General features: G+C 38.9%; 2 protein-coding genes across 3 annotated transcripts in view; one reads left to right on the forward strand and one right to left on the reverse strand.

The window, feature by feature from the left end:
* LOC105382892 overlaps nucleotides 1-26577 on the forward strand; it is a 531219-nt gene that overhangs the window by 320931 nt on the left and 183711 nt on the right. The gene's annotated exons all lie outside the window — the stretch shown is intronic.
* Nucleotides 14156-24745, reverse strand: LOC125490707. The gene is made up of 2 exons (XM_048630762.1): nucleotides 24683-24745; nucleotides 14156-15452 (listed from the first exon to the last, which is right to left on the reverse strand). Exon 2 carries the CDS (start codon nucleotides 15430-15432, stop codon nucleotides 14167-14169), a length of 1266 nt encoding a protein of 421 aa, XP_048486719.1. The 5' UTR covers nucleotides 15433-15452; nucleotides 24683-24745; the 3' UTR covers nucleotides 14156-14166.

Genomic DNA, 26577 nt, shown 5'->3' on the forward strand with positions numbered 1-26577 from the left:
GTTGATGACGTCATCATCCCTGATGTACGACGTGTGACGTCATAGTCGTGCCTTCCTAAGTAAAGTACCTACTTACAGAGTGTGAAAAATAGGAAATGACATTGATAACTGGGCAGTTCTTCTTTTTAACCTACATAATGGATAAAAAATTATCCCGAATTTGAAAAAAATAACTTTAGCTTTTTGGTGAACTCTTATAATTTTTATGATAGCTACATTTCTATTCTATCGAAAAAGGTGGTTGGCCGCGAAGTTTAAGTATTTTTTCAAGATTTTCAGAACATAATACGTGGATAAGGCAAAGAAAATTACACCTTCGTCACAGAATCTTTTATTTTATTTTAACGAAATAGTCTTCGTCGATTAAAATGAAACTTTTTTGATACGTTAATAAACAAAATACCATTTTAGAAAACATATGAAAGAATGGATTTTTAGTTATAACAAAATATTTATTAAGTAGTTATTACCACTCTGTCACAATTTCAGCTAAAATGAAGCTTGTTTTTGCGATAAATATTTTTTCGCTACTAATTACAGTAAAAAATTAACAGCATAGACGTTAACATCAATGACTAAATTTAATATGATTTTTCCAAAGTTGCACTATTTATAACATAACATATAAACGACCAAAAATAAGTTGACTACCAGGAGACACCAATCGTTACAGAGTGGTAAACGATGTGACATAGTTGTTATTCTATTAAATATGCGGCAGCGTTTTGGAATAAAACAGTTTTATTTAAAAATATTAATTTAGTAACTTACATATAAATCATTATGGTTTCAAGTTAGTCAAAAAAATTACTGGAGATATCTTTATTATTAGTATAACTAATGAAATCACACTTGAGAACCTCTGGAGAGTGAAATATCCGTATTTCAGGAACTTAAAGGACAAATTTGTTCCAACTACATAAAATAAGCACAATTAATATTTTCGGCAACCTAAAATTTAAGTAACATAATGAAAATTACGTAATTTGTTAAAGTTTTAATCAGCCATATTTCGAAAATACAGCAGTGGCTCTTAGAACTTGAAAAAAATACTCTTTCCTTTTTTAATTACCTTAGAAGCTGGAAGGACTTTAATGTTATCATCAAACATCCGATAAATCATTCTCCACCATATTAAACAGTCTACCACATTCATCGTCTGTTCTTGAGAACAATAGCACGAAATTAGCTTTTTCACTAACGAAACTTTTTATTAATGAAGCGCAAGTGTATTGGACGTTCTTTTCGCTTCGTACTTTAACCAAAACGTGTAGTTTCTCTTCAATTTTTCTTTGATGAATATTCTCAGGTTGGAGTGTTTGGTAAGAATGTGACAGATTTGTCGTGTGACAGAGGGGTAAAATGTGTTGCAAAGTCGATTAGCATTTAAACAGTAACATAAAGTGTAATATTCACATGTTGATTTCAAAGTAATTGTTATTACTAATGAGTAAATAACAAAATAATAATTTCATTGTATTTTATTTTAACGATTACCTACGTGACGAAGCTGTCACCGAATAAACACACGCACCTCCTGTCACACTTTGCGGGTGGCCGATACGCGGTGTCTGGATCTCAAAGGGGAAATCTTACCAAGGGGAAAAGGAGACCTTAAACTCAGATCGATGGCAATAAGCACGAGTGGCTCAAACAAATATTTTAAATGGCAACCTACGTGACAGAATGCTACTACTAAAACATTAGGTAGTAAGAGACAAATTTTCAACAATTTTTTTAAATATTTCAGAAATCATTTAAAAATATATATTTTGTTTTACTAAATAGGTAATATCTTCTGGAGTTTAAATAAATTTTTATATTTTATGTTGTCATATATATTTTTTGTAACATTATCGAATATGCGCAGGATGAAGTGGCGGGAGACAGCCAAGATTCGTATGAAATACTCCTCTGTCACGCGGATTTACCACTCTGTAACGTAATTTTAAATACAAAAATATAAATTTATATTTTTGTAAACGTGCACAGCCGTTGTGTTTTTTGTACAATGCACGCTGAAATATAAATAAATAAATAAATATTTGTAAAACTCATGTTTTTTTCTTCACAACTGATGGAGACCAAGTTATGTAGGTTAAAAAGAAGAACTGCCCAACTCCCCGCTATGGCTGCGTCTTATCTAAATTACATGTTGTGACATGTAAAATTACATAGCATGTATGAATTTGGCAGATGGCTATCGTTTTTGTATATATATACATATATGAATCGTTAATCGCAGGACAATTATTTACAGGCATTATTACACAAAGCGATACTCTATATAAATAAAACAGCGTTAGATGGACATGCGCGTCACCCTAAACAGATTCAAACTAAAACCACTTAAAACAAACCATGTAGGTAGGTACCATACCAACACTCCATCTAAAACTCAAGAAAAATCTTAGCCCACAAAACACGAATAGACAAAACCCTTCAACAAAAACTCGTTTCTGTTTGCGGGTTAAAAGATGAAATCAGTATCTGAAGTCGCGCCTACCGCCCAATCAGCGTAAACGTGGTATCGCGGATCGCACACATGTCTTGCAGAGAGGTGTATGTGCAATTTCCACGATAACATCTAGCCGCAGGCTGAGGAGGTGGAGGCGAGGCAGTGTGGGAGCTTTGGAGTCCTTTGGTAACTTATTCATATGAAATATTTTGCTAATGCGTAATAGTTTTGAACTCAAGTATAAAGTTGCGTTTAAATAGAGGTATTTGTCCAAGCTATCAAGCTAAGTGCCATTTTCTCCATAGTCGTTTATCTAACCGACTGGGATTGATTTATAAATTTAACTCCATCTCCATATAAAATTCATGACAGATGTGTCAAAAGTTAACCACTACTCCCTGGCAACACTAACCGACTATGGAGAAATTGGCACTAAACTGACTGGATAATCCTTTCACCACGGTGACAAGAGTTAGCATGGGATGCAAGACGGAGAACTTTTATCACGTCTTGCGCCCCGTGCTTGGCTAGCAGCTCTAGTGATTGTCACTCACACGCTAAGCACGCTGGAAACAAAAATAGGTATTAAAACGTTAATATAAGCTGTATTACTGTGACAAATTTACCACTCCGAATTCGTATAAGCGCGAAAGACGATGGCGCTTATTCAAATAAGACCTGGAGCATATCTGTGATTGTACATTTGTAAATTTTCGCGCACGCAGCTGTATTTGTACAGTGGCGGTGGGAAAAATGGAGGATTTTTGCTGAAAACATTGATATTTGCCGTGTGCTGAAAATTCGGAGATTGCACGCGCCTTTTCAGTTTGATAGTGGCCTCGAGGCTTTAGCGGAACTGCTATGAGAGGTTTTAACATTTTGTACGTATGTTTACTGCGTGTTATACGGTTTTCAGGTTTTGAATGCCCGTATTAGACATAGCTCAAATAGCTCGATAGACACAAATGTAAATATCTCAAAGCGTAACAGCAATTCAATTGACTAACTCAGATTCATAATTATAATAAGACATCACAAAATTTGCATACCTAGGTATGTAAATAAATAAAATAACCACGAGTGCTTGTTACACGATGGATTTCAAGAAACAATTCTATACGCCATGCGTGAGAAACAAGAACACCGTATTCCCTGCAAACTGCGTCATCATAGTCTGCGTGAGCCACTTGCGACACGCAATATAGAGGGGTCACTATATAAATCGACGATCGAACGAACGAGAATCGTCACGCAATCGGCACGCTTAATACAACGAGATAGAGCCGTGGTTAGCCGAAGCTTAGTAACAACAAAAACTGATGCGCTAACTTCTACTCTATTCCGTTGCATTAACCTTGCCGATTGCGTGACAATTCTTGTTCGTTCGTTCGTCGATTTAAGCTGCGTATAGACCGGCCAAACGAACGCCAACGAACGGGTCTCGTTGACCTTCGTTGCTGTAATCTGCCCTGTATTATGTATGATAAATATCCATCGTTTGCCGGGCCGGTCTGTACGCAGCTTTAGAGAGTGACCGCCCTGTAGTCCTGTACCGTATTTTATATCCTGTGGTTTTTTAGACACCCCGGAACGTATAATTAAAAAATAAAAGCAAAGGTGGCTATTTGTCTGCACGACAGTGTACAATTTTCTGGCAAGACAAAGGCCGTGTTGTTTTGACAGCACCTGTATTGTGTTCCGTTATGTTTGTACAAAATAATTATAATATTTCTCTCTGATATCGTCTTGAGACCTGAATTATTGTTTGTTTCCTAAAATATACTCGTAATTTCAGGCTGTGATCCTGAGAGACTTCCGAAATATTTCTTAGGACATTTTCTTTGTCAAAAAAATGTAAAGATTTTTTCTGTACAGAGTGGTAGACTAACATAATTATTATGTACTTATATTTCAATATAACGTATTTATAAACGAGTATTTATATCCAGCAGTGAAAGGTAACGGGTTGATGATGATTATGTTTATTTTGGTAAGTTAAGTAGGTACTTACATACTAATTTATAGGCCCAAAACAAATAACATAGGTAACTGACAAATGTCTCTCTGAACTTAGAAAGTTACTGGACCTCCCACAACGCATCAAGTTAGTGGCCCCTTTATAAATGAAGTTAGTCCACTACTCCTAAAGTTAACTTTGTAAGCTTACCAAACTGTTAAAGAGGGCCAATTCTGGTAACAATTTTACGTGTTACATTGAGGGAAAAAGGGCATAATTTTCGGTTTTTAATATTTTTTATCATGCACATACTTAACATTTTATTTATAGTTATGTAGGTACTTATATAAAAAGTTAATTTAGTTATGGATAGCGAATTTATTTGATTTATTTTTGTAATATTTTCGTTAATGGTGCAAAATAAAGAGTATATTCTATTATATTTCATTATTTAAATCTTTTATTCCTATCTAAGTCGTGTCGTAAGTTATAAACACAACATAATATGTACGTCGTCCATCAAAACCCCTTGTGGTTTGTACATAAGCCCATTAATTTGTGAGCTGAGTAAATTGAGCAAAGACATCTCGAGTAATTAGTGGCTGAAACTCGGCCATATTAGATCACGTAAGTTAGTGAGACGAGGAAACGCGACGTTAAGTACAGAGCCAGGAGTCCAGGTTTGATTCCCGGCCAGTGGAGTTACCACCACCGAACATTAGCAATTAACAATCCTTAGTGCCAATTTCGCCATAGTCGGTTATCTAACCGAACAGTTATCATTCATCAATTATACGTCATCTCCATATAAAATTCATGACAGATGTGTCAAAAGTCAACCACTGCTCCCTGGTTATGGTCTAACCGACTATGGAGAAATTGGCACTTAAGGTTATAGCTCATTAGAACCACCCAACTCCAACTCCGCACCGCCTTGACGTCACTTGTGCAGATCTGACATATGTTTGTCATGCGAGTGATGGATTAATAATTCCTAATGTGTCGCTTTTAGCACGGTAGCTGTTGTGGTGTGTACCTAGGTATTAAGATTAAGTATTCGTAGGTAGATAATGAAACAATAAATATCAAAATCACCGAAAATGGGTCAGCAATGACAGGCGAGCCCCGATAGAAGAGAAATTGTAGGCGTCCCAAGCAACAATATTTCCTCGCAACCCTAATAACCTGTTCCTAACAGAGATTTATTTGTCCAATATCATGGATACAAACAGAAAGTCGGACGTTACTCTTTATATAATAGTTTTTGGGGATTTGCGAGCGAAGAATGGGGGTCGCGGGTAGGCCATCGCATTAACTGTTGAGTTTTGTTTACGAGCAGATATGTTATTCTGAGTAAAGGTGCAAATTGGGGGCTCGACGATGTGAGGTTTCACTAGACGGCATGTCAGTACGTCACTACTGAAGGCATAGCACGGGACCCAAGACGCGCACGTCAAGACGTAACAAAAGTAGGTATTCCGTCGCACTCGCTCTCGAAGTCGCAAATCTTTTGTCACGTCTTAGCGTGCGCGTCTTGCGCGCCGTGTTAGGCCTTCTGGTTACTACGTTTATATTTCTATGGTAAGGTTTATGGTGTATGGTTTAGATTCATATGGTAGGTGATACATATATGATTATGTACCTATGCATCGATGCATGCCCACCATAACGACATCAGCTCATACCCGTGTGAGTAAGTACATTGGACGGCTAATCATCCCAGATTATCTTGCATGCCTAGCCCTTGTTATCTAGGTATACTATATATACATATACATACATAGACACATAGCACAGCTATATATTTGACTTGCTATTCTGCTCTGCACAGGTTTGAAGGGCTTTAAGGCGTAGATATTCTGGAGTAAATAACTTAAACAACATTAAAAACCCCCGACATTCAACGCTAAAAGTTGCATTACTTTTTAACTGCTAAACCGATTTTCATGAAACATGGCTAGGCACACGGGGTTACATTGCCAATCACCCTAAAATTCAAAGCTTAACTAAGTTTTCGTAATTCGTTGCAATTATGCATACCTACACACACAACTTTGAACATTAACTCTTAACGCGTATTTGGTGATAATAGTGTGACTTAAACCCTAAGGTTTTACATATAACAACTCTATGTGTCTTAAGAATTACATTCAAACGGTATGCTATGGCCATTAGATGAAGGTCCAGTGTACCCTCCCTAATTCGGTTACGTGTAGTCAGTCACAAGACGTGTGATGCGAAATCGAGAGGCTGTATTGACGCCACATAACAGTCGTGTCGCTTATGTGCCGTCAATTATAGACATCGCTGGACTAGTGTGGATGTGGTCACGTAGTCACTATACTATTAAATAAATAAATAAATATGTGGGGACATCTCACACACGGCCATCCGACCCCAAGCTAGGCAGAACCTGTGTTATGGGTGTCGGACCGCTGATATATCTACACAAATACATAGATAGATAGATACTAAATATAAATATCAACACCCAAGACCCGATTCTATTCTGAGAGGGAGCGAGTTCCTGTACGTGGCTCTCTCGAGTGGAACTTTTTGTACATATCCCCTTGATTTCAGCTCAGCCAGCCTAGCTGCCGAGTAAACTGGAGCAGCAAGCCTGGGTGTTGCAATAGCTGAGATAGGCGCTCTGTTAGTCCAAGAATAGATACTCTTGTTTTAGAATAGAATAGAATATAAATCATATATTTACCAGAAACAAGGTATACAGTAGTATAGTTGTTCAAGTACAATTTCTAGAGGCTTTTCGGTATGTGAAATAAGTACAATTATAGCAATGAATAATGTCAAAAATCTAACCGAATTTAATCAAAATAAGAGCTCTGTGGTAACTGGTCAATAGTACCGGTACTGTATAGCAAACAATGTGTTCTAAACTATTTAAAGCTCAACAAATATATCAGGATAACCTGCCAACCTCCATGACGGCTGAATGGCGTAGTAGTTAGTGACCCTGACTGCTATGCCAAAGGTCCCGGGTTCGATTCCCGGCTGGGGCAAATATTTTTTGTTTAAAGACAGATATTTGTACTCGGGTCTTGGTTGTTGATATTTATATTTAGTATCTATCTATCTATGTATTTGTGTAGATATATCAGTTGTCCGACACCCATAACACAGGTTCTGCCTAGCTTGGGGTCGGATGACCGTGTGTGAGATGTCCCCACATATTTATTTATTTATTTATTAGAGTATTCCAAAGGAGTCGTATCTCCATTCGGCCATCGTCGGAGTTAGGCCCGCCAGTCCGAAATCACTATGTAAAGCTAACGACGTCTAGTACAGTCCGGTGGGTAATCAAATGTACTAATCAATGGAAATTGTGCACCAATGTGGGGACGTAATCTGTTGGAGCCGACTTGCGTGTGACTGTACCTTGTGTGTAGAACTGTGTGCTGAATGTACCTATGGTTTGCGTGGGGAGGTTTGGATTTGAGTTTAGTGTAGAATAGAATAGGCTAGAGTACTCTTTATTTTACACCATTAAAGAAAACATAACGAAAACACAACTTATATATAACATAGTACAAAAAGGCGGTCTTATTGCTAAAAGCAATCTCTACCAGACAAACTTTGGATGGAAGAGTCAATTTTAACATAATTAATGGGAGTAGAGGTGCAATGTATACTACTTAAACACAAAAATATACTGTAACTTATGTGTTTTTGTAACTTAGCGTTCGCTTCTTTTTCGCGTGTCGAAAAACTAGGAACCTCGATAGCTAGGGTTTGTCACTGTGGTGATAATCTTTTCAGTTATTTATGTTAGAAACTTTAAAATTACATCCTATGTGTGTTTTTATAGTGAATGTATGTTTTTTTTCACGAATTTGACATACCGATTTTAGTTTCTGGCTTAGATATAACATGCTGCACATGTAGGTTTCGGCTTAGTATCCTTTTTGCAACACATCATCATCATCAGCCAATAATCATCCACTGCTGGACATAGGCCTCTCCCAAGGAGCGCCACAACACTCGGTCCTCGGCCTTCCTCATCCAACCACTACCCGCCACCCGCCTAAGGTCGTCAGTCCAGCGGGCAGGAGGGCGTCCCACGCTGCGTTTGCCTGTTCGTGGTCTCCACTCGAGAACTCGTCTACCCCAACGGTTATCGGTTCTTCGGCAGATATGACCAGCCCACTGCCACTTCAGCTTGCATATTTTGACAGCTATGTCGGTAACCTTAGTCCTCTGACGGATAACCTCATTTCTGATACGATCCATCATTTTGCAACACCCTGTATACTATTACTACGGGAGAGTTATATTTTCGTTTTCTTTAAAAATCACATTTCCAGCCAAATTCTATCGAGTCTCATCGGAACATCGGCATCTATGAGAGAGGAACTAAAACGACTTCGCAAGTACAAACGAAAATCTACTTTAAAATCTTTGCACAAAATTCAAACTCGAAAGAACTGTTCAAATGCAACGCAAATTCAATATCGAAAGTTCGATTAGGAATCCTTAATCGAGTAATGCCTTCTGGTACGGTTCGAATAGTTAATTTGGACCTTATTTTCTCTGTCATTAGAGGAAATTTTCCGTGACTAGTAGATTAAACTTTTAGTATAGGACGGCCACTGAAAGCTTGGTCGGAGTCTATTGTGTTAATATTGAAAAGAAAAGTTAGCGCTCAGCCGTATTTTGAGGTTTAAAAACATGTTGAGTTGATAGGAAGTTTTTAACGAATATTACAGTTTTACAACTACATTTTTTTTGCAACGCTAAAAAGGAGTTTAAGATGGGCCTTTACACATGCGAAAATTGTTTCACAGCGCTTAACACCTACTGAAGTTATTTTAATGCTTTGCTATTGGTCCACGTAATTTAGTATTGCGTTGCTATTGGTCCTAACAATGACCAATCTCACTCTGTCAATATCGGAAATGTGAATGACGGTACTCGTTTGTTAAAAAAAATTAAGTATAGTTCAAAAGCCCCCGTGTTTGACATATAGTCGTGGTATAGTGAGTTTAGAAATAGTCATCATCATCATCATCATTAGCCTATAGCAGTCCACTGCTGGACGTAGGCCTCTCCCAAAGCACGCCACTGGATGCGATCTTTAGCTTTCCGCATCCAATCATAACCAGCCACCTTTCGCAAGTCGTCACCCCATCTAGCCGGAGGGCGTCCCACACTACGTTTGCCTAGACGCGGCCTCCACTCCAGAACACGTTTCATCGGTTTTTTGACAGATGTGACCAGCCCACTGCCACTTAAGCTTACTAACTCGGTGAGCTATGTCGAAATAGTGCTATTGTATTATTTGCCATCTCTACGTGAACAGACTATACTACACTAGTTTTCGCTCAGGAACTCCCGTCCGATGGACAATTGAAATTACTCCTGTAAGCTTCATTACCCAGCCCATTGTAACATCACCTCTACGGCTCACACTTACGGCTAATTCTCGCACAACACCCCGCCCGACACTATCCCTTCTAGTCGAGAACGATGTCAGTGTAGGAAGTGGGTTTTTAATTAAGGCGAAGTCTAAAGGTGCGAGGCATATCGGTTCGATTCCCGACGTGGGTCTGATTTCAATTTCCTTTGCCATCGATTGAATGTTAACAAGAGTGGGAAGTTGGAAAAGTCTCTGTTTGATAGGATGCGGTTGCCTCGTGTTTGTTGCGTAATTAAAAGACGCCATTTTTGTTTTTTACGCGGGAATAGTCTGGGTATTATTATTGATTTTTATATTAATTATTATATAGGTAATGATTAACTATTTATTGCTACTCACTTTTTTGCAAAATCTTTCTGTTTTTTTTTTTGCTCTGTTTGTTCGTTTTAATGCTACGGTTTGTATGTTTATTAATGATTAGAAGGGATTTAAATTCATATTAGGTGTTTTTCTCTAGGTACTGACTACTGAAAAACATCTCAATAATAGTATTAAAAATTTAAAGCAACAGCTGTGCAAAATGTAGGGGCCCGTCGATTTAATAAATAATTTAAAGCATTTACGACTAAAGTACTTGTTGAAAGCTGAAAGTTGTGCCAATGCTATTTATTTCTTATTCATTCAATGAATTTCAATGGAAATTTCAAAGTATCTACTTCAATGAAAACTCTTGTTCTGCAAAAGAAGTCCAGTACAATTTCCTACAGAAAATTATGAATTTGTCGCTTTAATATTCTGTACAAGTATTATTATATCGGTGCAAGTGATCAACCTTAGGGTATGGGAGGTTTTCAAAATTCTCATTACATAGTAAAAAGTCACGTGACCAACAATGTTTATATTTAAAATGATTATTTTTTTTCGCTAATTTTGATATTCTGATTTCATTTTCGGGCTTAGATATAACGTGCTGCACATGTAGGTTTCGGTATGGTAAATCCATTTTGCAACACCGTGTATACAACTATACAATATTTTATGTAGCTTGTTTAGTGTCCCACTGCTGGGCAAAGGCATCTTTATAAACTGACCACCGTACCCGAGTAATATAGTAATACAACTAACAAACCTAAGTGCCAATTTCTCCATAGTCGGTTATCTAACCGACAGGGATTGATTTATAAATTAAACGTCATCTCTATATAAAATTAATGACAGATGTGTCAAAAGTCAACCACTACTCCCTGGTTATGCTCTAACCGACTATGGAGTAATTGGCACTAAAGTTTAGAAGCCTTCGGTTAAATTTCAGTACTTACATTATATTATTATATTTTAATTCGGATTTAAATAACCTTTGTTGTAAAATAATAACCTACATTAGCTATTGACCTTCCGTAACCTGCTATACTATTATCGTAAAATAGCGATGCAATCGCTCCCGCCTGCAGTTAAATTATAACGTAAATTGCGTCATTACTCAATACATTCCCACGTTTTACGATAATATCATTAGTACTTATAAGTAGTATATACCTATATCATTCAAGTAATATTAAATACAGTATACATGTATAACATGTCAAAATATGAGCCGAAGAACCGATAACCGTTGGGGTAGACGAGTTCTCGAGTGGAGACCACGAACAGGCAAACGCAGCGTGGGACGCCCTCCTGCCCGCTGGACTGACGACCTTAGGCGGGTGGCGGGTAATGGTTGGATGAGGAAGGTCGAGGACCGAGTGTTGTGGCGCTCTTTGGGAGAGGCCTATGTCCAGCAGTGGATGATTATTGGCTGATGATGATGATGACATGTATAACACTTACTCCTTAAAGGGTAGGCAAATAACCATTTCGCCACCGTCATTACGTTTATTTCTAATGAAATAGGGCCTATAATCTCGCCTATTTGCATCATAAACTATATAAAATACACTCAGGGGCAATGAAAAGGTTCCACTGAGAAAAGCAACAAATTACGTTTTAACAGAAAATGCTAGCTTAATGGCGCCTTCTGCAACATTGTAGTATATTTAACAGAGCATCAGGATATAACCAACTAAAAACGGTAATATTTTGTTTGTCAAATTTAAAATTAAATAGTTGTAAAAATTGGGGTCGTTTGTTGTCGGTATTTTGTGAGTGGAACTTTTTCATTGCCCGTGAGTGTATAAAGGCACATTTAAGGCAAAATATCTGTGGTCAAAGGATTTTTTACTATACAGGGTTATTGGTAAGTAGACCGGATCCTTTCAGGAGGTGATAGAGGAAGGCATTTCCAGTCGATTGAACCTTATTATCCTAAAGTTAACCATTTTTGAGATATTTAATATTTTATGTTTTTTTAATTTTTTGCCAAAATTTTATGCTTAAAACCGAAAATAAAAAAAACTAGCCACATTTCAATATTTTTTTTGGTTTTTTTGCATAAGTAACACCATAATAAACTAATTAAAATAATCAAATGTGCACTATTCGACTTCAATTAGACATACATAATACCTCAAAATAGTGAAACATTTTGAAAAAATATTCAAAACGCAAAAACAAATAAATTAAATTAAAAAAGATTTTCATATGACATTTTTTTGTGCACTTCGGCTTAAAAACATGGTCAACTAATAAGCTTTCAAACAAGATGATTCAATACCAAATCAATTAAGGTATCACCAAGATATGGCCAAAACAACCAGAGAAAGCGGAGAAAACTGAGCAGGGGTTTCCATACTAAAGTTAACAGGACTGAAAACAATCACACTTTTTACCTTTAAATTGGGCTAATTTTGTTAGTTTTCCTGTTGAATTTTGTCCGTCTGTGCTGGTTGTTTTGGCCATATCTTGGTGATACCTTAATTGATTTGGTATTGAATCATCTTGTTTGAACGCTTATTAGTTGACCATGTTTTTAAGCCGAAGTGCACAAAAAAAAGTCATATGAAAATCTTTTTTAATTTAATTTATTTGTTTTTGCGTTTTGAATATTTTTTCAAAATGTTTCACTATTTTGAGGTATTATGTCTAATTGAAGTCGAATAGTGCACATTTGATTATTTTAATTAGTTTATTAAGGTGTTACTTATGCAAAACAACCAAAAAAAATATTGAAATGTGGCTAGTTTTTTTTATTTTCGGTTTTAAGCATAAAATTTTGGCAAAAAATTAAAAAAACCTAAAATATTAAATATCTCAAAAATGGTTAACTTTAGGATAATGCATTATTGGGTTCAATCGACTGGAAATGCCTTCCTCTATCACCTCCTGAAAGGATCCGGTCTACTTACCAATAACCCTGTATAGTGTACCTACAATTTAACTAACGAAAAAACTTATGTATCCTAAAATTGATACCAGGAATTACTTTTAGGATACATATACGGAATCTATTAGGTTACTTACGGACATTTGCTTCGTAAATACAAGCACCTATGAATTCACATGTTATTTTTTGGTTGAAGTGGTTTGCTACAATAGAACTTCCAATACAACAATATTTAACTCATAATTCGTATATTGCTAATCTAAGTTTCAAAAGCATCGTCATATCTGTAGGTTTATTACAATATTCAACAAAAACAATGTGCCAAATGCCGAGGTAATAAGGTCTAATTTACAGTATCAACTATCTTGAGTGCGTCCGAGTAATGATCTCTTCTATTACAATAAATATTATCTATGTTCTCGATCGCTGGAGGATTATAAGCTTTAAGTTCAAGCAACAAGGTCCAAATATGTCCAATTAAGGCAGGGGAATGTTCGTTTAATGATGATTACGTCGCATCTTCCAAGATGGTTGGAGATCCAGACACCTGTGTTGCTATTACTTCGTGGTATAGTTATCATGATGTGCTGTAAACATAGCCACGATAAATTAGGTTGTTCGCCTAATACTAGGTTTAGTAGAAAATATCTGGAATCTGGATGCAGCTCAAATCGATCTTTGAGGATAAGACTGTAGCCATGTTGAAACTCTGATGCTTGGAAAAGAGGTTGTTAATAAAAACTAACTAATTTAATTTATTTATTGAATACTTTATTGCACAAATATAAGAAATAAGTGTACAAAAGGTGGACTTAATGCTAAAAGCAGTTTTTACCAGCCAACCTACAGGAGGTAGTCTTTTTTTAAAGGTAGAAAGGTGCAAAAAAAAGATAAGTATATGAAAGCAGGAAAAACTAAAATGTCACTTGATAATTAACTTAACAGAATTACATAAAATATACATATTACATAACTTCATAGATACTATCTTTTTATGTATGTACAGTTGCGTTTTTCTAACAACCTATTGTGTCCCGCTAGTGATAAATATAATAAAAAACACATTAATCAACCAATCATTTATTTGTTTCATGAAAATTAATGAGTAAGATCGAAAGTTACTTCTCATCCGACGATTCGTATAGATCAAGTTCGTTAGAAATAATGTCTGTATCTAAGATCTCTTCATCCATAGCCATAGCTATAACCTGGTCTAAAATATCTTCAACCAAAGCGTCGTCTTTGAGACAATCCTCTTCTTTCGTAGCTAACTTTTCTTCAGTAATTTTCCAATATGTCTTCTCAAGTCCACTCAATATATTAGAAAAGAAATTACCCGCTAGACTGAGTGCATCCGATGTTACCAATTCTACCAGTTTCTCATTTATGTTGCTGATACCATTGAAGAGTTCATATGAATAACAAAAGTCCGACATCCATACGGGCCGGAACAAATAATCGATGTCTTTCGCTTCTAATTTAATCTCTAACTGGCTTCTAGGTTCTTTGTCCAGTTCGTGTTTAGTTACTAGATCAAACAGGTGACTTTTATGCATAAATTTATCATAAGGTATATGGTTTTTCTCTAGGCAAGCCATCATATCTTTTCTGGTGCTCAAACTGTTGATGATGTCCTTGTGTTCTTTCTCTAGGCCGACTAGCTTTGGAATAACTAGAATGCTGTTCTCTGGAACTATAGGAACCACTTGCTTAAAAACCCAGTCTTGAAAACCTTTGCTGCCTTCTGTACCGTCACTCAAAGATCCAACTGTTTCATGAAGTAAACCATATTGAGGCGAGAAAGCACTGTATACCACTTTATTTTGCTCAAGCAATAAGTTTCTGTGTTGTTCGAATAGCTGTGGTTGTCGACCATTGATTGTCTGTCCCGTGATTCTGATGACGTAAACAATACCTCGCTTGTCCGACCTATACTGTTGGATTTTCCTCAGGTAGCGATGTTTGGCTTGTATAAAGTTAGGTTTTTCAACGATGAATGCGTGGTTGTTGTTTGGTAGTTTCTGCCACTCGTAGCCAAGGTCCTTCATACATGCCATTGTCAATGCAGTACTGCCAATTTCTTTATGTAATAGATTGAGCGAAGGCAGCAATCTGTTTTTCAAAACCATGTTAGTGAAGGTTTTTTGAATTAATGGCCGTATGTAGAAGGCATCTGAAGATAATGGAAATGTGGGTTGGGGTATTTTCTCTGCTGGAATAATGGTTCCAGTGTAAGCATTAGCTCTGCTTTTGTCAGTTACAGGTAGTTTCAGCATTCCCGTTTTGGCTTCATTGATACATAATTGTACCACGCTGCTGGCAATTTTGTTAATCTCATTGACATCTTTGACAAATTGTGGGCATTGCAATATTTCTTCGCCCATTTTGTATCGAGTTGCACGTCCTGGAAATAATGACAAAATATACATAAGTATAAATACAATAAAATAATTATTTTTAAACGTTGTTAAAGCTGTCATTATTATATGTCAACTCAAGTGCACCCTCTTCCTACACATAAAAATATAATATGTTTTTAGCAGTAATGGTAATATTCCACCCCTTATAATGGTAAAAAACCTATTTATAGGCAGACGCACAGTCATATTAAAGCTGTTGTACGATTCAATATCGCACATTTTTATGTTGCTGACTTAGCAACCTACGTTGCCGCGACTTGCGACACACACACTTAGCCATAATTTTATATTATTATAATTAGAGTACGAACAGCTACCATAGAGAGCAGTCGCCACCTATAACATAACTTGTGTTTACGTCAATAAACGGCCATATCTGTGAATCTCGATCTTTCTACTCTCAAGCCAACTCAACTCAACTATAACTTCAAACTATCAAGCAACTTAACTTCTCAATAGTGTACAAACTGTACATTATTTTTGGTCCTTCGAAAGTGAAACTGAAACCAGTGACCGGCGATTAATTCTTCGTGAGTGAAAACACCCGTGGAGAAGAAAAGTGGTCCTGCATAACTTATCAGGTATCTTAGCGTTTATCCTATCTGGTGATAGCGGATCGGTTTGGCTGGCCTTCCACAAGCGGACCTCCCCAGTCAGATTGAGAAGTCGCACATATTGCCGGGGCGGAGACTGCGCTGAGGACCTTCAACTGACCACTTCTGAGAACTACAACGGATTCGTAACTGCGGCTGCCGTTGCTGTGAAAAATTAGAAGTAAGAAGACTGTAAACTACAGCTTCGGGTCATAACAACTTTGAACTTGAAAACTTCAACTAACTAAGGTAACTACCTACTATCTAACTACAACTTCAACATCGCTATGTCTCAATCAACTATCTCCAATCTGAAGCTTCAAGAGGAATGCTTCGAAAAAATTAAAACTTTCTGCTCTAACTATAAAAAAGACAAGCCATCTGTGAAAAATCACGCATACCTAAAGAAGCGGTTGCCGATTCTAGAAGACTACTGGAATAACTTCGCCGAGCGCCACGTCATCATCGAAAAGGAGTTTCCTGACAAAACTATCAACTATTACTCCGATGACGTGTTTAACAAAACTAAACTACTTGTTGAAACAATAAGATCTGACATGATGAAGCAACTCCAGCGCATTGAGGAAGTAAACCGAACTGTGAACTTTGATTTATCCGACATAATAACGGATGAGATGGATACCAGCATCCAGGACCTGCTCACCAAACAACATTGCCAATTTCAAGCTTTGGATCGCGCGATGGCTAAAATCAATCTCGAGACCTCTGCTGAAAAATGGGTTTTAGAAGATCAACTGTCTACTCTGAAGTCTAAATGGGCCCCCATCGACAAGCTACACTTAGATATTCAAGCTCAACTGAAAGGTGAGGACAGAGAATATGAAAACATGTTCTTTGATATCGAAGATAAATATGACGAAACTCGCAAAAGAATTAGCAGCAAGATCTGGACCACCACACACTATGAGAAGACGGCGCCCCGTATGGAAATCCCTGAATTCTCTGGAAACTATAGTCAGTGGGTGTCATTCAAGGATCTATACATAGAAACGGTTCACAACAACCCCATGATCAACAAAGCACAAAAAATGCAACACTTGAAAACTAAACTGCGAGGTGAGGCCGAAAGACTCGTCCAGCACCTAACTATCAGCGCCGAGAACTACGAGTCATGCTGGGAACTCTTACTCCAGCGCTACGACAATCTACGCTCTCAATTTACTTCATATCTCAACGCGATCACGAACTTACCTGTCATACAACAGCCGGACGCATACAATCTCAAAAGGATGCATGACGTCATACAAGAAAGCTTAAACGGACTAGCCAACATAGGCATCGATACCGTCGCCTCTGGTCCAATTATCTCCCACCTTATGTATCAAAAACTCGATGACAAAACTTTGGATGAGTACATAATGGAAATTCGCGAGCCCAGGCAGGTGCCCAACTTAGAAGAACTTCTACATTTCCTGGAAATAAAATTCATGGCATACGAAACTAAGAAAAAATCTAAGAAAGAAAGCAGCGTGAGCAAATCCTCATCAAATAACTTCAGCTTTCGTCCAAAACAATCATTCAATAAAACGTTTCCTGCGAAAAAACATAACTACGAGCAACATAATATCAATACATTCTCAAACTCATATTTCACGGTTCACGGAAAGTGCCCATGCTGCGACGAAAATCACGTGCTCATGCAATGCCCCACGTTTGTCGGCGCGGACACAGCACAGCGCAACAACATTGTTGCAAAACTGCAAGTTTGTAAAAACTGTCTATTTAGCCATGGAAAATCAGAGTGCAAATCAACTAAAACTTGCAAGGAATGTAACATGAACCATCACACACTGTTGCACAATCCCAACTGGGTGAGGTCTACTCCGGTAAACAAAAATGAAAAAGGCAACTTTAACCATCAACCAAGAACTTCTGGCCAGCAGCACCACACACGACCTTCGAGCGCCAACCACCTGTCCAGCAAAGAAGTAGAAGTACTGCTGACTACAATTCAACTTAAAGTTAAATCAGCTGACGGAAACTACGTCATACTTCGAGGTCTCCTAGACCAAGGTTCTCAAGTGAATCTTATAACTGAAAATGCTGCCCAACTTCTCAAACTACAAAGAAAAAAACTGCACGCAACTGTATCCGGAGTAGGGTCAACAACTGCTGAGGACTGTAAAGGAAGCCTCCAATTATCATGCAAATCAATTCACTCCGACTATACCTTTGAGATCGATGCAATTATCATGAGAAAACTAACTAATAACTTACCGACCGCAACATTTGAAAAACAAAACTGGCCGCACATTGAGAACCTCTGCCTTGCGGACCCCCGCTACAACATCTCCCGCCCGGTGGACCTGCTGCTGGGCGCCGGCGTGTACTCCGACATCATGATGGAGGGCATGCTGAAGGGCGGACTAACTGCACCTATTGCGCAACAAACGCAATTAGGATGGATCTTATGCGGAAAACTACAAACTCTTAACTGTCACGTGACACTCGTTGACCTAGAAGAGATAACCAAGTTCTGGGAAACTGAAAATATTCAAAATGAAAACAAAGATCTGCCGAGAGGTGACCAATGCGAAATCTACTATCAACAAACTGTACAACGAGAATCAAGCGGAAAATACACCGTGAAAATGCCTCTGATCCCCGATGCTGAAGAAAAGCTCGGAAAATCTAAAGCAATAGCTACTTCTCAATTTCTACAACTGGAAAAGAAGTTAGAAAGAAATAAAAAACTCGCCATGATGTACAAAGAGTTCATCAAGGAGTACATCGAACTGGGCCATATGACGTCATCAACTTACACTCCCGATAAAATGCAATGCTATCTTCCGCATCACGGCGTCCTGAAAGAACACTCAACTACCACTAAACTAAGGGTGGTTTTCAACGCTTCTCAGAAAACTTCGAGTGGCTACAGCCTAAACTGCCTACAAGAAAAAGGTCCTAACCTACAAAAAGACATTCAAGCACTGATCTTAAGATGGCGAACTTACAAATATGCTTTTACGGCAGATATCGAAAAAATGTATCGCTGTATTGGAATAGCTGAAGATCAGCAGAGTCTGCAAAAAATCATATGGCGAAACTCGCCCAATGAAAAACTCCAGGAGTTTCAGATGTGTACCGTGAGTTATGGTCAGAAGAGTGCTGCATGGCTTGCACTGAGAACCCTGAGGCAACTAGCATCCGACGATCAACACAAATTTCCGGAAGCTGCAGAGATACTACAAAACGAATTTTTCGTTGACGACCTCGTCAGCGGCCACAACTCACTGGAACAAGCGCTGAAACTACAGCAAGACCTCATCAATCTCCTCAAGGGAGGCGGGATGAACCTCCGCAAATGGACCAGCAACCATCCTGCTCTTCTCGAGAACTTAAGCGACAACCAAAAATCAACAAAACAGATGTTCGATTTCAAAACTGAAGAATCAACAAAAACTCTCGGACTAGGCTGGAACTCGAGCGCCGACACATTCTTATTCAACTGGAACTTACAAGAAAATAAAGATGATATAACAAAACGCTACCTACTCTCAGAAATATCGCAACTCTACGACCCGCTCGGATGGCTAGCACCGATCACTGTAACAGCAAAACTGTTATTTCAACGAGTGTGGGTGGATAAACTAAACTGGAATGATAAATTACCTACTGAAATCCAAAAAGAATGGAGAAAACTAAAAAACGAACTTCCTGAAGTCAAAAACTTCAAACTAAACAGATGGATCGGCGGAACAGGAGACATTGACCTACTGGGTTTCTGCGACGCAAGCGAAAAGGCATTCGCTTGTGTCGTGTACAGTCGAGTGCAAGATGAAAACGGCCAAGCGATTATCACCCTACTCGCAGCGAAGACAAGAGTATCGCCTCTTAAGCAAAAAACCACGCTGCCGAGGCTAGAACTAAACGGCGCACTACTGCTATCTCAACTTATCCAAAAAACTATGGAATCGCTGACTAACAGAAACGTCACCGTCCAGGCGTGGTGCGACTCGCAGATCGTGTTGGCATGGATACAAGCCGACGCATCTCGCTGGGAACCCTACATAGCTAACCGAACTACAAAAATCAAGGCAATCATACCTGCTGAAAAATGGAACTACATAAAGTCAGATGACAATCCAGCCGACTGCGCGTCACGAGGACTGTACCCAAGTAAACTCAAGAACCATGACCTCTGGTGGGACGGACCTCAGTTCCTGCGTGACACTGATGAATCTAATGGCCAGAAGACATTGAATTGCTTGTACACCACAGAAATGGGACAAGTAAACACAACTGAACTCAAGACATCTCCAAAATCAGAACTAAATAATAACTTCACTAATGAGCTATTAAACAATAACAGTTCATTGGCGCATGTAACTCGAGTCACCGCGTGGGTCGCCCGCTTTAGTGCGAACGCACTTAATAAGCAGCCGCGAGCGGGCGCCTCATACCTAACTGCGGCCGAGCTTATCGCTGCAATGGAAATAATAATTAAATGCGAACAGCGCGTGGCTTTTGAAACTGAATACAAACAACTAAGTAAGAAAGAACCGATCACAAGCAAGAGCTCCATCTACAAACTGAATCCATACTTGGATGAAAAGGGAATCATTCGGGTTGGTGGAAGACTCAACAAATCCAGCCTATCACCTGAGATGAAAAATCCAGCAATACTTCCAAAAAAGGGAAGACTAACTCAACTCGTCATCGATCAAGCTCATGCTAGAACACTTCATGGAGGAGCTCGACTAACTCTAGCACATATCCGACAGAAATTCTGGATAATCAGCGGAAACAGAACTGTCAAGGCCCAACTACGTCATTGTGTACGATGCCACCGATTCAAACCAACTGAGAACGTTCAACTCATGGCTGACCTGCCTCAACAAAGAACCTCCCCGTCTCGACCCTTCACTCACACGGGCATGGACTTCACAGGTCATGTCGACGTCAAACTGAACAAGGGGAGGGGCGTGAAGACTTCAAAAGGATACATCGTTATCTTTGTGTGCATGGCAACAAAGGCCGTGCATATGGAACTGGTCTCCGACCTTACAACTGAAGCCTTCCTTGCGGCATTCCAAAGATTCTGCCACAGAAGAGGGACGCCAAAGCATTGCTATTCCGACTGTGGAACTAACTTTATCGGAGCATCAAAAAGACTGAAAACAGAGTTCAATGAATTCAAGAAAGAACTAGCTCCAGAATTCTTCACTGAGATTGGAAAAATGGAAGTGGAATGGCACTTTAACGCACCAGCCTGGCCAACAGCTGGCGGTGTGTGGGAAGCTGCTGTGAAATCTGCAAAGTACCACCTGCGGAGAGTCCTAGGAGACCAAAAGCTAACTTATGAAGAATTCCTAACATTGTTAACTCAGATCGAAGCCTGCCTAAACTCAAGGCCACTCTGCCCCTTAACTGAAGACCCCGAGGAGTTCTACAACTACCTAACACCGGGACATTTTCTAACTGGAAGTCCGACACTGTCACTACCACTATCAGACTACAGTGACGATAGAAACATGAACTTACAACGCAGATGGCAACTAACTGAACACATGGCTCAACAATTTTGGAAAAACTGGTCAACTGACTACCTACATCTTTTACAAACACGTTGTAAATGGAATAAACCAACCACTAACATCAAAGAAGGAGAGATTGTGCTTATCAAAGAAGATAACTTACCTCCTGCAAGATGGGCGCTAGGCCGAGTGCTGAGAACACATCCTGGCACTGACGGCCGTGTACGAGTAACTACTCTGAAAACCAAAAATGGGATCATGAAGCGGCCGGTAACAAAATTATCCCCGCTTCCGATTGAAACATCATCAGCTGAATCTGAAAACAAAACTGAAAAGAATGATCAAGGTCAAGGACAACAAATACCTCCTGAAAACTCAAAAACTAAACCAAAAACATCAAGCTCAAAGATCGGAAAGGCCTTCGTGTATTTATGTACACTATTAACATTGTGTTCCGGTACCTACGGCGAAGAAACAATAACAAGCGCTCAGATTACAAGCTTTGAATCCGACCGCCCTGTATATTACGACACAGTTGGTAACGTCCAAATGATACATGATGAGTGGATTTTACTAATGTATTGCAACTTAAGTAACTACTGGGATGGAATGGGAAGAATTAAAACTTACTTTACCCGACTAAATGATCTATGCGAGAAAACTGACCCGAGGTACTGCACAACGACACTTACTCAGCTTCAAAGCGAAATGGAACTATTGGATCATTATAACAGCATCCTCCTCTCACCTAACTATCACCTCATGAAAAGGAAAAAACGTGGCCTGATAAATGGAGTCGGCTACGTAGCGAATAGCCTGTTCGGTGTCCTTGACCAAAGGTTCGCGGACAAATATCAAGAAGATATCGAAACTATGCAAAATAACCAAAACTATCTCTTACAACTCATCAAGAACCAGACATCTATCGTAGAACTAGAAAACGCTATACTGAAGAAAAGCGAAAAGAACATACAAAAGCAGTTTTCCATAATAGACGACTATATGAAACAAACTGACGAAAACATTGCTAAGATTGAAACTCAATTAGAAGAAGTGATGGCCTCGAACTACTTCAACTCAGCATCTCTAGCGGCTTTTCTACTCATGAACAGCCTACGAAGAGTACAGGAATTACTATTTGATTCCGTCACGAGCATCTACAAAGGACATATGAACGCAGAGCTCCTCTCTCCAACTGAACTAATTAATCAACTGCACAAAATATCTGGACGCCTGCCTAAATCTCTATCACTACCGCTGCAGAACATCAACGATGATATCAAAGATTTATATCAACTACTCTACGTGAAAGCACGAATAACAAACAACTACTTTCTGTTTGAGATACACATTCCATTGATAACTGACGAAGACTTCATATTACACAGAATTATACCTATACCGATAAGAACGGAAAATGGAACAGGAATGGTGCAACTTAGCTCAAACTACATCGCTGTGGATTTAAAGAGAAATAAATTCATAAGTTTATCATCAGAAGATATGCAAAAATGTACTCAACTGAAACAAGGAACTTACACATGCGACAAAAACTTACCAGTATTAACTCTCAGCGATAACAACGCCCCGTGCGAAGCAAAACTGCTAGCGCAGCAACAGCCATCGTCATCGCCGTGCGTCACCGCCGACACGTCATGCAAAGATGCTTGGACAGAGCTACACGCACCGAACAGCTGGCTCACGGTGTGCTGCGATACCTGCACTCTACGAATAATATGTAACAATGACGTCACTACACACGTCATCACTACGCCAGCAATAGTATCACTAGCCCAAGACTGTGTGCTACAATCAAAGGAATTAACCATATATTCGCATAACATCTACAATACTAAAATGAATATGGGATTGAGCTTCGACCGACTGCCTACATTCAACAAATCTATTAACAAGATTGTCAACTTTCGACACGACAAGAAGTCGCTAACTGCACAGCTGCTGAATGCAGACCCGGGTGTGGAAGAAATCGACAAGCGATTGGCTTCTCAAAAGATACATGAGACTTCACTCCCAGCTTCAGTATCAAGCCACGACTTACATCAAAATGTGATAATATACACCATGATGGGTACACTGATAACGATCATTACCGTATGGACAATAAACAAACGTTGTCCCATCCGCTGCAAAAGGACCGAGCCAGAGATGACCAGAAACAATGCAGCGGACTACAACCAGGGAGACCTGGAACTCCAGCCGGCGCCCCCGCGCCCGCGCCCCCGCCGCGTGCCCCCGCGCGCCGCCGCCTGCAAGCAACCCGAGCCGCGGCACCCGGCCGTCTATGATAACGTCGTCTTCGATTTTGATGACTTACTTTAAATTTAATAACTCACTTACTTATAATTTTTATACTTACGAATTCTTTGCTTTGTAATGGCACTGCTCACTATACTTTAACTTTTATTTTTAACTGAGATATTTTTCTCATCTTTTGGGGTTGCCAATATGTACGATTCAATATCGCACATTTTTATGTTGCTGACTTAGCAACCTACGTTGCCGCGACTTGCGACACACACACTTAGCCATAATTTTATATTATTATAATTAGAGTACGAACAGCTACCATAGAGAGCAGTCGCCACCTATAACATAACTTGTGTTTACGTCAATAAACGGCCATATCTGTGAATCTCGATCTTTCTACTCTCAAGCCAACTCAACTCAACTATAACTTCAAACTATCAAGCAACTTAACTTCTCAATAGTGTACAAACTGTACAGCTGTTGATCATAAATTCAAATGTTACTTCTATGGTAATACCTACATAATCCTACTAAGCGTTTTTATTTATATATAATCTTATAGGTACAATTTATTTATTTATTTAATACTTTATTGCACAATTTACGGATTCGATAGGGATAAACTTTAAACCATTTATTGTTTACCAGCATTTAATATAGGTACCTAGCGCCTCTCCCTAACAACATCAATAGCACACCACGCAACTGTAATTAGTACCTAAATTGTACCTATGATCAATAGGCATCTAAGCATTAAGTACTTAAATATACAAACTACTCTTATTAAATCTTACAGCAAGGAGCAAAATATACAACAGGCGGACTTATCGCTAAAAGCTAACGATCACAACTCACCGAAACACAAAGCTAAAAACCACGCGCCACGGTAGTGAAAAAACACAACCACTTTTAACACAGTTCGTCAACACACTGTCAGGCAGGCCAGGCGAGCGCGGCGGGCGGCGGGTTGAGGTAAAGGGGCCCTCTCCGCCCCTCGCCTCAGTCCCCGCAGTCGCCCGGTCGGTCGGTTGTTCCCCCCCTGCCCCGCAGCACGCTACACCTCCCCGCTGATAACTGGCTTCGTCGCGCGATTGTGAGAGTAATTTATTTGACAGAAGTTGGTGTTGTTGTATTTTTTATAAGTATGTACCTACTTATATAAGTAGGTACATACTTATAAAAAATAGGTATGGGTTACTTACATGTACTTAGTAGGTTAAGGACATAAGTTTGTATAATTTAGTGCCTAAGTATCTTTTGTTAAGTAGCCTATTTAATTACATGATTCGAAATCCCTACCTAAAACGTTCAATTTTCGAATCTCACGAAGAAATAAATAACTCAACTAAGGGCTGATTTTTCAATGGTCAGATAAGTGTTACTAATCTGAAGAATAAAATTCTTACTGTCACTGTAATACAAACCTTCAGATGCTATCTATTGAAAAATCAGCCCTAAACTCAATAAGTAACTACAATTTGTTTGCATTTTATAAAAATATAATAAATAAGTAATACAAACCTTCAGATGCGACAGCAACAATTTTATTCCACAGATAACACTTATCTTGCTATCGAAAAATCAGCCCTAAACTAAATAAGTAACTAAAATTCGTTTGCATTTTATTAAAAAAATATAATAAATAATACGATCATACATCAATTTGTTTATCAAAACGTTGTAAGAGTAGGTATTCCATAATCATTGCAATGCTTAATATTTTACAAAATACATAGGTTAGAATAAAAAAAATGTTGAAAAAACGCTCATGTTTAGTGCGTGCGTATAACGGTATAATACCAGTTCTCTTCCACCCGCCCCCCCGCGCTCCCCGCGCTCCCCGCGCCCCCGCGTCCGTCTGCCCCGCGCGCGGGCGGGGGGGCGTGCCCACTGCGCAAGTGCTCAGTGCTTCTTTTACTGTGATACCGGACGCACGTCAATTTTATCAGTCATTTATTCTGTTAAAACCTCGTGCTTGCTGTTACTAGTGTACTTACATATTAATAGTGGAAGTGTTGTTATATGAGTCACGTTTTTTTTTAAAATTTATGCCAACGAAAGGTGATAAAATAATTATTAAAACACAATATGAAACGAAAAGTCAAACCAAGTACGTCGCTGGCGGTTGAATCGCCCACCGAGCTAAGAACCGTTGACCCGAATTTGAAAGAAGCTAACGCTTTGATAGCACATATCGCTGGTCAAATTGAAGAAGAGGGAAGGTTGGGAGGTATTTTTATTTCATCGAGTAAAATATGCAGTGCGAATTCCGATGTGAAGGAAGAAGCACCCTACAAGAAGGCTATCAACCGCGCCATCTACTACACTGGCATGCAGAAAACCGCATTGTTGATCCACCGCAACTATTTGTCCGCACATCAAAAACAACCTATAGACTACAGATTGGAAGATGTGAACGAAACATTTGAATATCAAGTCACAATACGAGACATCATTTTTAAACTTTTCTATGATGGAATGTACCCAACGGTCAAACTGATATTTAAAAGGTTAAGTCAACTGGAAGGACTACCGATTTATTGGTCAACTGTCATGCTCAGGAGGTATTTGAAAAATAATGGCTTTCTGATAATAAAGGCAGAGGGGCAGATTCCCGAGTACGTTGTAGAGAAGCCGGAACTCACGTTCGAGAGATTTAGATACCTGGAGAAAATTAAAAATTTCCGATGCGCGTTTCGACCAATCTTCTACATCGATGAGAGCTTCTTTGACATATCTGGTCGATACTT

Source organism: Plutella xylostella, chromosome 27, assembly GCF_932276165.1.
Source record: "Plutella xylostella chromosome 27, ilPluXylo3.1, whole genome shotgun sequence".
Lineage (NCBI taxonomy): Eukaryota > Metazoa > Arthropoda > Insecta > Lepidoptera > Plutellidae > Plutella > Plutella xylostella.